Source organism: Kwoniella botswanensis, chromosome 1, assembly GCF_036426115.1.
Source record: "Kwoniella botswanensis chromosome 1, complete sequence".
Classification (NCBI taxonomy): Eukaryota; Fungi; Basidiomycota; class Tremellomycetes; order Tremellales; family Cryptococcaceae; genus Kwoniella; species Kwoniella botswanensis.
In genome coordinates, this window is record NC_088599.1 from 18147275 (window position 1) to 18163742 (window position 16468).

General features: G+C 45.5%; 7 protein-coding genes across 7 annotated transcripts; 3 read left to right on the plus strand and 4 right to left on the minus strand.

The window, feature by feature from the left end:
* Positions 1–15: 15 nt before the first annotated feature.
* Positions 16–1271, plus strand: L199_006852 (uncharacterized protein; the record flags this gene model as incomplete). The annotated part of the gene is made up of 5 exons (XM_064892549.1): positions 16–92; positions 193–398; positions 637–734; positions 881–1032; positions 1178–1271. The coding sequence occupies 5 exons, from the start codon at positions 16–18 to the stop codon at positions 1269–1271; spliced, it is 627 nt and encodes a 208-aa protein (XP_064748621.1).
* Positions 1272–1679: 408 nt separating this feature from the next.
* On the minus strand, positions 1680–3095 carry L199_006853 (uncharacterized protein; the record flags this gene model as incomplete). The annotated part of the gene is made up of 3 exons (XM_064892550.1): positions 1680–1835; positions 2142–2860; positions 3029–3095. The coding sequence occupies 3 exons, from the start codon at positions 3093–3095 to the stop codon at positions 1680–1682; spliced, it is 942 nt and encodes a 313-aa protein (XP_064748622.1).
* Positions 3096–3584: 489 nt separating this feature from the next.
* Positions 3585–5447, plus strand: L199_006854 (uncharacterized protein; the record flags this gene model as incomplete). Its single annotated transcript, XM_064892551.1, has 2 exons — positions 3585–4065; positions 4141–5447. The coding sequence occupies 2 exons, from the start codon at positions 3585–3587 to the stop codon at positions 5445–5447; spliced, it is 1788 nt and encodes a 595-aa protein (XP_064748623.1).
* A 362-nt stretch (positions 5448–5809) lies between these two features.
* On the minus strand, positions 5810–7741 carry L199_006855 (uncharacterized protein; the record flags this gene model as incomplete). Its single annotated transcript, XM_064892552.1, has 6 exons — positions 5810–6397; positions 6474–6719; positions 6796–6979; positions 7041–7137; positions 7204–7376; positions 7491–7741. 6 exons carry the CDS (start codon positions 7739–7741, stop codon positions 5810–5812), a joined length of 1539 nt encoding a protein of 512 aa, XP_064748624.1.
* A 1006-nt stretch (positions 7742–8747) lies between these two features.
* On the minus strand, positions 8748–10299 carry L199_006856 (uncharacterized protein; the record flags this gene model as incomplete). The annotated part of the gene is made up of 5 exons (XM_064892553.1): positions 8748–8838; positions 8924–9290; positions 9436–9814; positions 9887–10191; positions 10269–10299. The coding sequence occupies 5 exons, from the start codon at positions 10297–10299 to the stop codon at positions 8748–8750; spliced, it is 1173 nt and encodes a 390-aa protein (XP_064748625.1).
* A 534-nt stretch (positions 10300–10833) lies between these two features.
* On the plus strand, positions 10834–13989 carry L199_006857 (uncharacterized protein; the record flags this gene model as incomplete). Its single annotated transcript, XM_064892554.1, has 10 exons — positions 10834–11010; positions 11065–11183; positions 11249–11725; positions 11806–11906; positions 11973–12205; positions 12295–12404; positions 12468–12557; positions 12623–12849; positions 12907–13181; positions 13261–13989. The coding sequence occupies 10 exons, from the start codon at positions 10834–10836 to the stop codon at positions 13987–13989; spliced, it is 2538 nt and encodes an 845-aa protein (XP_064748626.1).
* A 378-nt stretch (positions 13990–14367) lies between these two features.
* L199_006858 (uncharacterized protein) lies at positions 14368–16392 on the minus strand (the record flags this gene model as incomplete). The annotated part of the gene is made up of 7 exons (XM_064892555.1): positions 14368–14539; positions 14631–14773; positions 14880–15123; positions 15202–15537; positions 15607–15678; positions 15754–16021; positions 16128–16392. The coding sequence occupies 7 exons, from the start codon at positions 16390–16392 to the stop codon at positions 14368–14370; spliced, it is 1500 nt and encodes a 499-aa protein (XP_064748627.1).
* Positions 16393–16468: the final 76 nt, after the last annotated feature.

Sequence of the window (16468 nt, forward strand, 5' to 3'; positions counted from 1 at the left end):
AACCTTTCAGTCACAATGTTCAGATGGAGAGATTGTCTAGAAGGACATATATTGATAGGCTTACTGGCCAGTACGACAAGCTGGGTATTATTGTGAGTGACAATCATTTGCCAATCGTATCGTTGGATATACACTGTCCATGCGAGAATCTCATCATGAAGAATGTCAAGCTGATTTGTCGGCGTGAGGTAGAACCCTAGTAACCTTCTCCACACCATATATCAAATCAATCTTTTTCCTTACGATACCCACACCCGAACTGTATTTTGGAACTTATGGATATTGCTCGTCGGATACATCGGGACCAGAGGATTGCGTAGGACCGCAGTTGGGGTATGAGAGACCTGCAGGGGAGATTACGGAGTGGTTGACGAGGACGTTGATTCTCTTCGGATTGGGTGAGTATGGCTGTTGGTCTGGTATGGTCTCTTAATGATGTCAAAAATGGCTACATATGAACTGATGGAAGGCGAGAAGATGATCATGTGTATGAGATTATACGATGATGGCGGTCTCTTATCACGCAAATAATCAAATAGAATCCCCAACACTCATCACAATGATTTAAGAATCTGATTCCCACAGGAGTAGAGACGAGAGAGCTAATTGCTTTCATTCCATGATTATCTCACGCAGCTGCACTTTTCATGCTCCTAGCTTGGATAACCTTGATCCTCAGTTCATTGAGAGTAGGTAAATTCATGTGGAACCCGGTGTATTTCAGGACGACAGCTGTAAGTGGGAAAGAGGTAATCTTCTGATGAAACCATCTGCGATACTGTTAGGATTTCAGTGTGTCTCGTCGACTTGAATTCTACATCACGAGTCCAAAGGAATTTGGCTGAGAGATCATTTCACTGATGATCCTGGTTCTCGTCAGCTCCTCGGCTCGCTCATGGCTGTCCTCGCCGAAAGTTTCGCTTTATCTCTATTCGTAGTTGCTCGAAGAAAGTATAACGACGAAGGTATCAGAGCGAAATACGGTGCAGCATTATGGTTGGGTCTGGTAGGTGCGATAAGTGCTTTCTTAGGGTAAGTCAACTATTGTTCATCATTGTTACAATATACCATTCTCTTGTGTAAAGTGAATTACTGTATAGTATCGTTCGTTATTGATTCGATCCGGGGTGCTGACCTGTTTCTTTTTTTGGTATGCTCGTGTCCTTTTATATCGTAGCGCCGCCATTGGTGGTCCAGCCTATCAGGGCAATTATATGTATAGAGCGGATAGGAGACAGGCTTATAATGTTCAAAGGAAAGTCTGGAGATGATTATCGAAGTTCATGGATGTCGTGCGTTAGCAATATGATCGTTTATGAACAATTTATTGGATTTCATGATGATAATAACGCCAAGGATATATATATATGTATACATACACATATGTATATGTGGTATCTCTGAGTGATAGGCATACTTAACGATGAATGTTGCTTCAAGACACCGAGTTAAGACGGTTAGAATCAACTCATCAACAAGATCATACTTTGAGCTTCGGTGTCCACGTGCAGTGGAAAGAGTATGTATTGGTCAAAGATGAAATGCATCTATCTTTGCGATCCAAAAATACAAGAGCAAAATCATCCAACGAAGAACTATTTACTTAATGCAAATTGAGGTGTCAAAGAGTAAGTCTACAAATCATGATCGTTCGAACCAATTCCCAAGGGAAGAATCGCTTAGTCGAAAAGACCGAAACCCATGTCATCATCGGATTCCTCCTTCTCCTCTTCCTTGGCGGCGGCGGGAGCGGCTTCAGCAGCGGCTGACTCGGTGGCAGCGGCGGCAGGGGCAGCAGCAGCGAAGGCTTCGGGGTTGGCAAGGTATTCCTTGATCTGTATAATCGGTAAATACAGTCAGCAAACATGTCCATGTAGCAAAATAGATCATACAATCAAAAGCAGGATTGAAAGGAGATTGTCAGAAGGTAAAGCGATAATGTTGAGTCCATCGTCGACTTGTCATTCAATCATCCGCGATTAAGCCAGATGGAAGAATAATAACCAAGTCTAGGAAATCTCCAGTGGATTGAGAAAATTACGTTACATCGTGTCAATGTGAATGCGATGAGAGATGAGGAATGATAGAGGAGAGTTGAACGTTGAACACGTCATGGTACTGATCGAAAAGATCTGACTCACCTTAGCGGAACCCTCGAACTCGTAGTCGGTAGCGAGCGAGACGTTGAGGATGTTCTTGTAAGAGTTGACCAAGGAGTGCATGACGGAGGCAATGGTGGGGTAGTTGGTAGCGAGGGAGATGGCGGCGATGGTCTTGATACCAGATACGAAACCGTCGATGAGGGTCTTCTCCTCAATGTCCAAAACGGAGGAAGCGAAGACAGCACCGTTGTCGTAAACTTGAACAACGGTCAAACCGTAGGTGAAAGGAGAGATGTTCAACATGTTCAACAAGGCGGTTTCGGAAGATCCGACTTTGGTACCGGCAGCTACGACCTGAACGTCGTTGACGATTTCAATGGTACCTCTGGCAATCTTGGTGGGGATACCCAAAGCTTGGAAGAAAGAGGTCTTTCCGGGTTCCATACCGGTGTTACCGGCTGGGACGTACACGTCGTTGGGAGCGATGGCACCGGCTCTGGCAGGAGCAGCGACCTTGTTGGCAAGGATCACTTCTCGGATTTCCTTGAGATCTTCACTGGTGAAGACGAAACCGACGTTTCCTTTGATGTAGGGCATGAGCTTTTCGAATTGAGGGAATTCTGCGAGTAATCCTCGGATAGCTCTTCGGACCATGGTGTTCTTTCCCATCAAGACGACAGCTCGTCCTCGGAGGGATTGTCGGATCATGTGGAGTTGTTGAGAAGATACATTGTCGATGTTGACAACGAAGATTGAGGCTATATAGTGATTAGTTGATCAGCATTGATTCATTCGCTACCAAATGACATTCCTTCCAATATTTTATTATCTAACTGTGATTTGAGCATATACCCAACTATCCATGACAAACCATCCTTCATGTATACTGATCTGACCCATCCCACATAGCCAAAAGACCAACTCACGGTATTGCTCGATAAGAGCTCTCAACTTCTCAAAGTAGATTTCCTTGTTGGCTCGAGTAGCACCCATTTTGACTATCTATGTAGTTGATTTTTGGTTGGTTGGAGTTGAAGGTGATGACTAGCCTGCCAATTGATCTCTTGTGCGAGTCAGAAGGATGTTTAAAGACTAATCTGGTTGATTATGGATGAGGAAGGAGAGAGATAGAAGGATGATGTATGGATGGTGATGAACGATGGATTGGTGGTGAGCACTGAGCACTGAGCAGTACCACAGTGACAGAGTGAAATTTCGTCGAAAGGTTGAAAATCGGAGTTATGCGGCGATATGGGATGTACTTGCACAGGGGTTCCTGATGTGGCACTCCCCCCCCACTTTGACACATGGCGTCTGTCTTTTCAGCGAGAGAGGATAACTGAGGATATCAAAGATATTTCAAACATTTCACTGCTACCATATATTCATAAACTCGATATCATCGCATACTTACCACCTCCCGTCCCCCTTCTCCTCCGGCTCAGCAGATCAAAAGCAGGAGCTATATACCCTCGGGATGGGATGCAGTGTCCATCAAACCTCAAAACCTATGTCTTTAGGTCAATATTCCTTCCTTACTTCTCTACCTCCACTTCCCCTTCTACATCCTCTGTACGCCAATATACCACAGCGGCAGCGGCAGCGGCAGCGATCAATCAGACTACATCAATCCAATGTCGCCTCACTCATTCTCGCTCCACAGCCAAAGGGACTAGCAAACACCCAACGCCATCATCCTTCTACAATAGATCTATATCAACCCTTCAGCATGTCAGGGGACATGATCCACCGCAGATCGATAAGCAGACAATTGCTCAGAAACGGACTAGAGAGTATCTTGGGTTCGTCAACCAGGATAATATCAAGAGAGACCAGCTCTCCAGTCAAGCTAAGACGAGCGTCAGGGCACTCGAGAAGATCTTGCAGTCATATGGATCCAATGGACGTGACCCCAAAGCTGGGAGCATCAGCAAAGGAAAGGCTCGAGAGGAAATTATCGAAAGTGAGCAGTCACTCCTTTCGCTCAATGAAGATGTTCAGAGACAATAGACTGACATGTTCCTTACTTTCTATATAGATGGATCTACTTTTAATACATCTATCCAGCGGGACAACGTCTCAGTGACATGGGCATCGACGCCTTCTTCATCAGCCTTTCAGCTGCAGCAGCCACCTCAGAAAACCAGTTCTAAAATCTCAACCGTACAAGAATCCATCTCAAATATAACGCCACATCTCTCATCCACCACGACATCCTCACATCTATTGAAATCCACTCAAAACAATTCTCCCATCACTTCTTTTCCTCCGACAATCCAACGACTTCTCTCAGCTCGTCTATTCCGATTGGCAGTATTCCATATCCTCTCAACTCCAGAATACGCGACAGATCGTTCAATCATACTGGGCATAGCAGGTCACTTGGAGCAGAAAGGTGCAGGTAAATTAGCAAGCCGGTTAAGGAGGGGGTGGGAGAATAGTCGAGACTTATCAGTGTCGACCAGTGACACTCCGGAGGAAGGAAAATATATAGATGGGAGTGGTAAAAGACCTATATCGAAGCTTCGCTTGCACTCCGACCCCAAATCTAACGACAAACCAAAAGAAAGACTACCGCCAAATTACTGGCAGATCCCTATCGTACCACCTTCGAAACCTCCCTCGGATCCATCTTCCAATTCAACCAAAGAAGAACGTCTGACAGAATACTACAATGCTCATCTTGAATTTCAACTTAAAAAACCATTGTTTTCATCGGTGTCATCTCGATGTGTCACATCGTCCTCAATATCAAATCTGAATGACTGGCCACATGCCTCGACCAACCTGAACCAACTTCGTAAGCTTTTAAGCACGATTGTCAAGTTAGAGAGAACAAGGGGATTCAAACCTGATCGTAAGACTGGGAATTTGATCATTAGATGCTGGTTAAGGTCTATGATACCGTCCCCATCGTCTCATAATGGAGAAAAAGAGGTACAATATAGAGAGTATAAAGATAGATATGGGCATAACAAATTTGCTAGAAAACAGTCGAGCGATAAACGTAGTTTGGGTGTAAAGGAAATAAGAGGGCTGTTCGAGCTGTTAAGCAGGATTATCGTATCGACTCGGACTCCAGGTATCAGCATCAAACCTACTACTCCTCATGTCGAGAACACATATACGGATCACCCCTCTCCCCATTTCACCCATTCTTCATCGCATTTATCTGATAGATCTGCAAATCCAGAGAATATGAAGGAATACGAAGAGATTGTTCGTCCATTTGGCAAGAACATGATTAGGTCCATGAAGAACCTGGGTGATTTGAAAGGGGTGGACATGGTCAAGCAGTGGATGAAAGAACAGAGGGAAGTGTTACTGAAAGATGGAGATCGATAGGCGGAGTCGATAGAAAGTAGTATGATTCTTTCTGAGATCACGTAGGAAACAAATTTACGTTCACGACAAACCATAGCGATTCTTCCCTCGCTCAATTAGCATTAGAAAAGGAATTGTGATATTGGTGTTTGGTCAACATATAGAATTGTGTTCATCGATGACAGGCATAGTGTATATATCATATGTATGAATATTGCATTTGCATTGACATATCGACCCATCCTCTTGCCTTAATATTTGATATAATCTCGAGCTTGCTGATACAAATAACCAAGAGTTGCAACTGAACTATATATAACCTGAGTGACCCTCTCTACCTCTTCCATTTAATTCCAGATGACCTCCGAGATCTTCCCTTTCCCTTACAATTGATACTTAAACCCGGTTTCAATTTGTAAACTCGTTGGACCATGTTTACCCATATCCTCCCCTCTTTCAATCTTCCTATTTTGATTTCTCAAATACCTATACGTAAACGCAGCCATGAAGATCGCACCAATAGCAGCGGCCAGGTCTACCGCAAATGCAGTGACGTATCTCGGTGAGTTATAATAGAGGTACGAAGTCCAGATATTGGGTGTGTTACACAAGGCATTGATGAGAGCGTAGACGATTGCTCGTTTGATAGCTGGTCCAGTCATTGATGAACTGATCCAAGATAAAATGACGGTCGAAGCGGAATAGAAACCAGAAGGTAGCAAGCACATCGCTACGTATCGTGCTGCAGTGTTGGTAGTGGAGACAGCAATGATATTACCGATCACGACGAAGCATATGGGAATGATAACGTGAAGGGTACGTTCGTTCTTTTTGTCAGAGTGCCAACCGTTGATGACGATTACGAAACAGCAGATGAGGTAGGGTGGACAAGTGATGGCGAGAGTGATAGTTCGGTTGAATCCTAGACCGTTGACTACGACGGGAAAGAAATTGGTAACTGATGCAGCGATCTATCACAACCAGAAAAAAGGAAGGAAATCGTCAATATCTTTCACGTTGATCTTGCTAATCTCGTGAGCAACTTACGAAATCCAATTGTAGGACCGCACAGAGTAACCAAGTCTTGGGATCAGTAACGGCCATCTTGAAAGCTGCTCCAACTGTAACTTCGTCTGTGGCGTCCTTTGATGATCTGTCCATTTGTAATCTGTACACCAGCCTATCTCTCTCTTGAGGTGTGACCCATCGTACGGTCTCGGGTGTGTTGGGTATGAACGTAGCGAATATAGCCGCGAATCCCACTGTCATTACTCCCTCTACGATGAACAGCCACTATTCATGATAACCAACATCAGTCAAAACCGACTGATTAAGCGAAAAATATACATGAACGAAGGACCGGACTCACTCTCCAACCTTCCAATCCATGAGCACCGTCGAGCTCCAAGATAGCCAAGGCGAACAGTCCACCAAAGGCATTACCAAGTTGACTACCCGCGTAGAAGAGGGCAGATCGAAGAGCCATTTGCGATTTGGTGTAGAAGCATGAAACTAGGAAAATGGCTCCAGGCAGGAAAGCAGCTTCTGCGAAACTATCAGAAGGTAAAGCGTCAATTAGCATTTGTCGACATGAGTTAGAAAGTATGTACTCACCCTAAGATGGTTCTGCAGACGGCCAGACCAGCGAAGGAGTGAACAGCACCGGTAGAAGCTGATATAGCACCCCAGATACCACACATGATACAGATATCTACGTCATATAGGTCTGCTCAGTATGTGCATACACTATACACGAGAGCTCGTAGAAGACACTCACATATACCAGGATAGGAGATTTTGGCAATCAACATATTCGATGGGATCTGCAACGAGACGTATCCAGCGAACAAAACCGCTACAGCCGTGTTGTATTGAGAGGTGGTCATGTTGAGATCATCGGTTATTCCTGCTATTTTCGCTGAACTTATGTTTTGTCTATCGAGGTAGTTCCTACAAGCGAACATACATTAAAATCATGCCAGCAAATCATATCAACAATCGAATCGGCGTGAACGCGAAATCCAAAACCGTCATATTGCTGTCACGGTAAATTGTTTAACTTACAAGATATACAAAGCCATCAAAACAGGCATCATCAAAATATCAATCTTCTTTGTAATCTTCTTATCTAACACTTTCAATTCTTCGAAAGATAGGTCCTTGATCGAATCGGGACATTTCACAGCCAAGTGTCGATCAACTTCATCGTGAGGTTTGAGCGGTTCCTCCGCGTCTGGGTCAATCACCTCGAATTGCTGAGTAGCAGGCTTGAGGTCTTTGGCTGTTGGGTCGTAGTTTTCTGTTGCGGATGACATCTCGAAATACACTAAGAGATAAGGCGAGTCGATTTGTACAATGGATGGGAATTTACAGATTGAATAGCAACAATGAACAAAAATAATAGAATCCAGAGCGACCGTCAATAAGGACAAAGTGGACGAGAAGAAAAGATACAGTATCAACCCCTTGACTCTTCCAATCTATTTATATAGATAGGTAGTTGGATTACGAGTATCCCCCATCGCATTCTCCAGGTAAATGGCGGGGTTTCTCATCCAGCTTAACCTATCTCTTCGTTACAATTTAATCGTTATCAATCATTCACCTTTCACCCTTCTCCGCTATCCCCACCCTTCCCTCCCGATTCCCCCACTTTCACCCATAAGGAGCCATGTGCACACCCAGAAAAAAAAATAGGGTAACGTAACCCTACGTTTCCCTACGTTTCGGGGCTTGTTACCGGCGGTTCCGTTGGTGCTCTTGTTCCCCCACTCTCCAAACTATATTGCTGCAACCCTAATGACGTATGTGTCCTCCCACCGTAGCTTTTATCGACAAGGTATGATTGGTTAAAAATACCTTTTGACACAGATGTGTAAACATGTTCCCCTGTTCCCATGTCTCTTTCCTGATTCAATTTAAGCACATTTGTCTTTTAGAGCGATTCACTTCTCCGAAGTACTTCCAGACAGCACGGCTTGGATCGGTATATAACGGGTCTGCGAAGTGAATGGGGTGATGGAATCGTAAGAACGCCGATGCCATCTCTTACCCATCGTCCGTTTAGGCATAAGTAACCGAGTGACCAACAGGTAAATGGTGAAGTGAGTCTGCACTTGGTCTAACCACTTCAGTCTACTCGTACTTAGCACTTTATCTATGCATCCCGAAGTGAATAGCCGAGCCTATCAATGTCTGAACCGACCATTATCCCACTACATATACGATATGATCTACATGAATCCCAAAATGAACGATATATACAAAAAGAATTAGGATAATGATAATATCTTTATCACAATCACTAGATCTACTATATCACTACAATCTAGCTCTGTTAGATGACGAGCTCTTGAGATATCCAACAGCGAGGTCTGATACTTTAACAGCTAGACCCATGGAATTCTGGAATCTATTTGTTCATCACACAAAACCAAGTCAGCTCCTATCCCATTTCCAAAACCATCCTTGGACAAGTGGAAGTGTATATCACTTACCCAGCACCACCCACACCATAAGCATGAACAACCGCAACTTTCCTTCCCATATCATCATTTACCGTCGTTGGATTGATAGAGGTAAAACCTTTTTTACCAATTTGTCGATGTTCCAATTCCACTCTTGCTCCACCTTCTCTAGCAGGTCTTAATCCGACATTATGAGCTATCACTTCGATGTCCCTCCACGAACGACCGTTGGGTCCGGCTAGTCTCGGACAAAGGTTATAACAGTCTTTCAAGATTCGTTCGGCCTCCTTGAGATCTGCGCAGGTAGACCAGTCGCCCACTCGATAATGTCCACCCAGGACAACGTGACCTTCTGGTCCGGGACGGGGGATGATATAAGCTGCTTGAGGTGGTGCTTCTGCGGGTGAAAATAACACAGCAGATACATCAGCAAGATCCTCATAGTATATGGTGCGGATGGATGAGGATGCAGCAAGAGAGATAACGGGGATTTAAGTGGTGGTGGTGAGCGATCAAGTCTGAGAGTATAGAACACCACTCACTCGCAGTCTCATCACCATCTTGATCCTTACCAGCAAAGAACCCTTCGACGTGAAATATCTGTTCCTTGACCCAAGGAGCTTTAACTAACACCGTCTGACCTCGTGCAGGATAGACCTTCTCATCTTCCACACCAATCAACGACCTAGCTCCTAGACCTGTGGCATTGATGACCAAGTTGACTCTACCGGTCGAAGGGAGATTGTAGGCCTCGTCAAGAGATGAAAGTCGATGTCGGATAAGGGGTACACCCAGTGAACGAAGTTTGTCACCTAGATATCGAGTGTAATTCGGTGCGTGCAAACACCATGTTTTGAAATTTGTGGCGTATGGTTTACCACCCGGTAGAGGGTTTGAGGGAGTGGCTTCGAGGTCTCTATACTATTACATATAGCGCAAAGTCAATACAATCAGCATTGGACTAAAGTCAAAAAGACACAATGACTGACTCACGTCAGTTACCAAATCCTTGTACCACGGTTTCTCTTCCTCCTTCTTCTTTCTACTATAAACATCCCACACTGGTATCTTTTCACAGAGATCAGGTCTTTCCTTGGCTACTTTCTCCAACCCTTTATAAGTGATTTCATCCCATTCTGACGCTGGATCCGATCGACCGTTGGCAAATGAATACCAATTACATCCAGCCCATGGACTAGCGAAACCTATACTGTTGGAATCGTCCGCTATGTCCCTTGCTACCACGGCTACTTTGATTCCTCGATTATGAAGTTCGAGAGCGATGGATAGTCCGACGACTGAGATGATACAGAACAACGAGAAGTTAGTGAGTGCTTAGAGATCGAGATACTCAGTGCTAGACTGCAGGACTCACCTCCTGATCCGATGACAACGGCGTCATACATTGTTGGGATTGGTTACGATTGCTGGGTTCTGTTCTGAGATGGAGATGTGATATGTTAGATTCGAGGGAGGGGAGGAGGGGGGCTAGGAGGCGGGTGATATAGGATAGAGGTACTGATACTAATTGACTCGATGTTATCTCTCTCCATCTGTACTGGTATATGTTTACATTTATAGACCGAGTCACGAACGGATATCCCGGTAACTTGGACATCCAACAGGACCATGACGTGGACATAAACATCCCTTTCCCCCCCTCAGGGAATCGAACCTCGTGTACATTAGCTAGCTAAGGGATACTCGTAGGGTGGTCGTGTGGTTACGTAACTGTGCTTCTCAATTGAAAAAGTGACCGATGTTAAACCGGTTCTCACCTCGCCCTCCTCCCCCGTCCTCCCTCGTTCTCATTCGCTCTTGTTGCCATGGGTGTTCTCTAGATCGGTCTATTACCTTTTATATCACCAGAGTAGATAACCATGCACCACCCCCACTCACACCAATACGACCACAACCATAACCGTCATATAACAGCCGATATGACAAGTAAGAGACCGTACCCGAGTCAAGATCAGGATCATCAGCAACAAGAACAACAAGAACAACAACAACCACAACAGGATCATCAGAATGACCAAGACAACGATACCCCTAAGAGGAGATTGGGTAAAGTGGATAGAGGCAGAGAAGCGTGTAACGAGTGTAGGAGGCACAAGGTGATTATGAGTACCATCCGTTCATGTGAAAGACAGTCATTGAAATTAGTATAGATCCGATGTCATCCACATCCCGATGATCCCCAGCATCTCTTTCCTTGTTCAAGATGCGAGAGGATGAACCTTAGTTGTGAATTTGCAAAACATAATAGAGGTAGGAAGAGGAAGAGACCGTGAGTGTATCCAGTGACACCGCACTATTCGGCGGATCTTGCTGATTATCTGCTTTCCATGATAGACTACCTTTACTTGCCGGTACAACTGTTTCTGAAGATCAGCACAATTCCATCCCTGCACAATCTTCTTCCTCTGTTCCTCTAACGAGCTCCAATCATAAATCAAAATTACCCAAACAAGAGGACAATCATCCTCATTCATTTGGCGATCCTCGTTTCCCATTCATCTCCAATGAACCTGATACGCACTCCCACTCGCGATCGAGCCATCACGCCAGGATAGAAGATGATTTCCGACCTTCAAAGGGTATCATGTCATTGAGGCATATGGTCGGAGAGGAAAGTTCAGAGGATGTATCGAGCGAGGAGGGTGATGATGGTGTAGATCAAGCTGCGGACAACTCTGCCAGACTCGGTGATTCAACGGGTAAGAAGAGCTCAAATAAAGGTAAAACGCCAACAAGAGGTCCAGAATTGGTAGATGATCCGATAAGAGCTGGGTTTGTGGATGAAGTTGAGGCGAGAGCTTTGTTCCATCTGTGAGTGGAAGATCTCCATCTGTCGTCATCTTGGCATATTACTCGGGGGTAAGATACTGATCGCACCACCCTTTCGCCAGTTTCATGACTCATTACAATGGAGGGTTGCCAATGCTCGACCCGGCCATACATACGCACGACGTAGTGAGAGAACAGTCACCATTTTTATATACCGCAATCTGTGAGTTTAATCATCCACCTTTCTACATCTATCCCCCTGCTTACACATTTTTATCTCGGAATCCAGTATGCGTAACCTCCCGGTATCTCTCATCGTTATCCCCTAATACAACAGATGGACCCAACATGTCACCCGAATCAGCTCAATCCGTACACCAGCAGATTCTGGTCCTCGCAAGGGATCACATGACTTGGACTTTCGCAGAGGCTATCACAAGTATCGACGTTGTCAGAGCTATGCTGATTTTGACGATCAACAAGGAGCCTGATGACGATAAAGCGGGTTTTCACATGAATCGTGTAAGTGTTCCATCGATACCACTCTGTTTCATCTCGCTGGGTGATAAAGTTTCTGTATCCGTCGAAGCTGATAATGACCATCGTTGTAGGCCATCCTCGCTGGCAGAGAGCTAGATCTGGGGAGAATCCCGTCCGTAGCTGAGATGAGTGGAATGAATGAGGAGGATCACAGAAGACTTCGAATGAGGCAGAGAGTCTGGTGAGTAAGAGGACCCACATTGGGAACGCAAGATTGAATCGGAGATAACCCAAATCCGCTCAGGCTGTGTCTCTTCTTTGCCAATTCCATTTTCAATATGCAGTTTCAACAGCCCATGTTGATCTCGCAGTCGGATCCCTTGGTAGCCACCGCGTGAGTTTTTCGGATCGTCGTCTAAACCCCGGATCGTTGTGATTGAAATTCTTGAATTATTGCAGGCATCACTGGTTAAAAAGGGCAAGACCAGACACTGTCCTCAGAGACACACATCTGGTATGCTCTGTAGAACTCCGTCGAAAATTCCTGAATTATCGTGATCTCCTCGTCGGCTCCATACCGAATGAACCCACTTATGCAAGTCCTTTATCGCTCAGTATGTTAACGAGGACCATGAATCAGGATTGGGATATAAGCTGTGAGGCCTGGATAAGGGATATCATCGATGGTGGGCAGTACACTCCTGGTTTGCCCGTTACAAATTGCTGATATGGCTCTCTTTCAGTTGGCGGTACATCGAACAACATCAATAAGCCTCGGGTATGGACCGCAGCCCTTCGACTCAACTTGAACCTCCTCATCGTCAATCAGACTCTTCGCCTTCTGCCACAGGATCAGATCGATGTCGGTTCACCTTCGTCCATACCAGCTTTCAATCATTGCTTGAACGCCGCGACGACTGTCTTGTTGAGGATTGAAACGCTGGATAAGACGCAATTGACTTTTGCTTCGGACACATTCCTGCATTTCGCATTGTACGCTGCTACTTTGCTATCCACTGTGAGTTTATCTTTGCAAGTACAATGACATTACACAATGACACAAGTCACAACAAAGGCTAATTTGTTACTTCTCGCAGCTTTGTCGAGGTCAACATCCATACAAGTTCGAAGCTCCGGAGATCGAGCACTGTCGACGACTCATCACCAAAGTAGCTAATGCTCTGGATGCCGCCTCTGCCTATCCGTCCGATTCACCCACATTACACGCATGGTACCTTCGTCGATTATGCCAATTACTCCCCCCACCGACTACCACCCCTATCCCATCCGGACCACCACTATCAGTCTCATCTTCCGATGCCCCCTTGCCACCCCCCACCAATATCCCTACCTCCAATCCGATCATAGACCCGCTCTTGCAAAATGTCACTACCACCATGCCGGTTGACCCTGCTCTTACCACGGTGATCGGCAACGAACTTGATTTCTTCCTTGGTGATTTCCCTTGGGTAGGATTAGGTCTAGATGCTACAATAGGTATGAGCAATAGCCAACTTGGACAGAGTCAGAATTCGGGCACCACGTGGGACAATAACAGTACCAGCAATAACAATGATCTGATAGGAATGTTCGGTAATGCTCATACGCATACTCTAGCGAATGGTTACGGAGGAGCGAATCATATGGGCTTGACACACAACGACCAACCAGGTTCAAATCACGGTGGTAACTTGGATGCATATTCTAATACGCATCGTCCCTTGCCACTCGAGATACCTTATGGTAGCGGTGGAGGACTGGGCGGTCCGATGGGAATGGGAATGGGTATGAGCACCGGAGGCATGGCTTTTAGTCATGTTGTCTGATTGTTTATATACCGGTGATTAGGATGGTATCGAATGGAATGGGGCATTGGGGCCCTAGAAGGAAATGAGCTATTAAAATGTATGTGGCTGTTGTATAGATGATCTTGCTCATTTAGAATTGTGACACAATTTGTATTCCTTCTGTTTACCCTATTGAGATGGAAAGATCTGCATATGATAGTCTCGCGCACCATCAAGCAAGGAGCCCTCCTCCGATACGATATATTTGAAGCAACTTTACAAGGGACAAATGTGACTCTTCACTCCCGAAACAAACCCATCAATTACCAACCGCAACATAACATTCTAAATTAATCAGACAACTTTCCTTCCCCAGAAAGCGGTGTTATCGTTGAGCACTCTTTTACTCGATTGCCATTAGATCTTCTTGGAGATATCATCCATAGCCGTGACATTCTCCTCATCATTCTTACCGTCGTAAGTAATTTCGCTCGGTTTGTTCTTCGCGTCTTGTCGGTATTCTGGCACTTGTCGAACGATCAATAAGGTGGGCAAGATACATGCCACACAAAGGGCAAAGTTGAGTCCACTACATTTCGGAACAGATCGTCAGAGCCGAAGCCTCACAGGGGCAACAACATTACAGTATACGTATTGTCATCATGGATTGAAACACTCACAGAGGTACCCATTTGGCCTTGACATTGGAATTGATACCATACGAAACTGCCTGACCGACGGCTTCGACACATCGGAAGATACCTCCGTTTCGGGCGTTACCTTGAACGTCAACTACGAAGCATGAGATCAACCAGTAGATGTACTACGTGATAATCAATCATGTCAGAACATCAGCGTCAAACACAATGTCCACCTTCTTCTGGGTGCATGTGGAGCAGTAAAGGTACGATCGAGTGTACTTGACTTACGGATTGACAGAGGTAGGCACAGATCTGTTGAATGAGGAGAGGCAAGTATGCGACCGCCCAATACGAAGCTGACCAATCGTATTTCGGCGCTTTCTCCATAGCATAGAATTTCGCTTGATTGGCACAGATCCATGCGAACGTGGCAAGAGAGGGGATCATAAATACCCAGAAGCCGAGGTGGGCACGAGCCCGTTGATTCAATCGTTTATTATCGAGTACGAACCGACCATATAAACCGGTAAACCTGTGGCACCCGCACACCATCCATCAATATTCAGTCCGTTGGAATCATATAGGAATGGTGAAATTAGAAAAGACTTACATGACGATAGACGCAGGAACGACGAAAGATGAGAGTGCCCTGGCTCTGACCGTAAAGTAATTCGCCAGATAGGTACTCATGACCCCACCGAGGAAATAAGAGTAAAACGCAATGGGAGCGAACAACAACATTCTAGGGTGGATAATGGCTTTCCATAACAATATCATCTCTTGTTTGATAGGCTTCTTAGCTGGCATTATGATAGGGACACCGTCCGCCCGTCGGACTTTCTCCGGTGAAGTAATCAGAAAACTGACAGGGAAACCGACAGCTTCGATCCCTACGAATATCAAGTAGGTAGACGTGGCTATCGCTCCGGCCGCTGCGTTCCTGGCGCTAAACGATGGGGGTTTTCGTCAGTTGAAAGACCCTCAAGCTGTGCGACCAGATGTTACTTTGACTCACTTTCTAGCAAGAGCGATGGAACCTCCGACCAGTTGACCGAGGTTACGAGCAGCCACCCAAATAGCGAGATAACTAAAGGCCCCCTCATCGATCATCAGCATCCTGATCTCAAAATCGATCATCCATGGGATGTTTTCCACCACTCACTGTCCTCTTCTGCCTTCTTCTGGATAACTCAGGATGATAGCCGCCTCGGCGACGTACCAGAACCCGAATCCCAGACCATAGAGGAATCGTCCGAAGATGAGGTACCATTGAATACCGTATCTGGAATTGACGTAGTATGCTGAACCGTTGATGGCGAAGGTGGATGCTCCGACTATCAACATGACTCGGATACCCATTCGAGATGCTAATGGACCACCGAAGAGGGAGATGATAGCTGTAGCGGAGTACGAAGCTGCTTGGGCCGCACCTGAACAAAGAAATAAGGTTCTTTGTCAGTTTCAGATCACCATCAATTATCCAAACATCATCGTTGGTGCCCATTGTGACAATGTAGGAGGAGTCTGTACACTCACTAACGGTATAGGGTGTAGCTTGTCCACCGCCTCCAAGACCCGAGATAGCATCTGCCATGGCTGGTCCACAAAAGGCCAAAGCAGATACAACGCAAATCTGGAAAAAGGAACTTCGGTGTATCTTATCCCATTTATTCTTCGGCGGCGGTGGGGGCGGGAGTACGTCAAATGCATCTGGGTCAGATGGTAGAGCGTAATCCACCTCGTTGGGCATGTTGGTTGTCGTCGTTTGAGCTTGGTAGTGCGATTCTTTGGTGGCTGACATCTTGTCCAGATCAATCTTATGGACTCAGTTCAGATTGAAGCTCTTTATGAATCGATCCAGTAAGATTGGAGGTAAT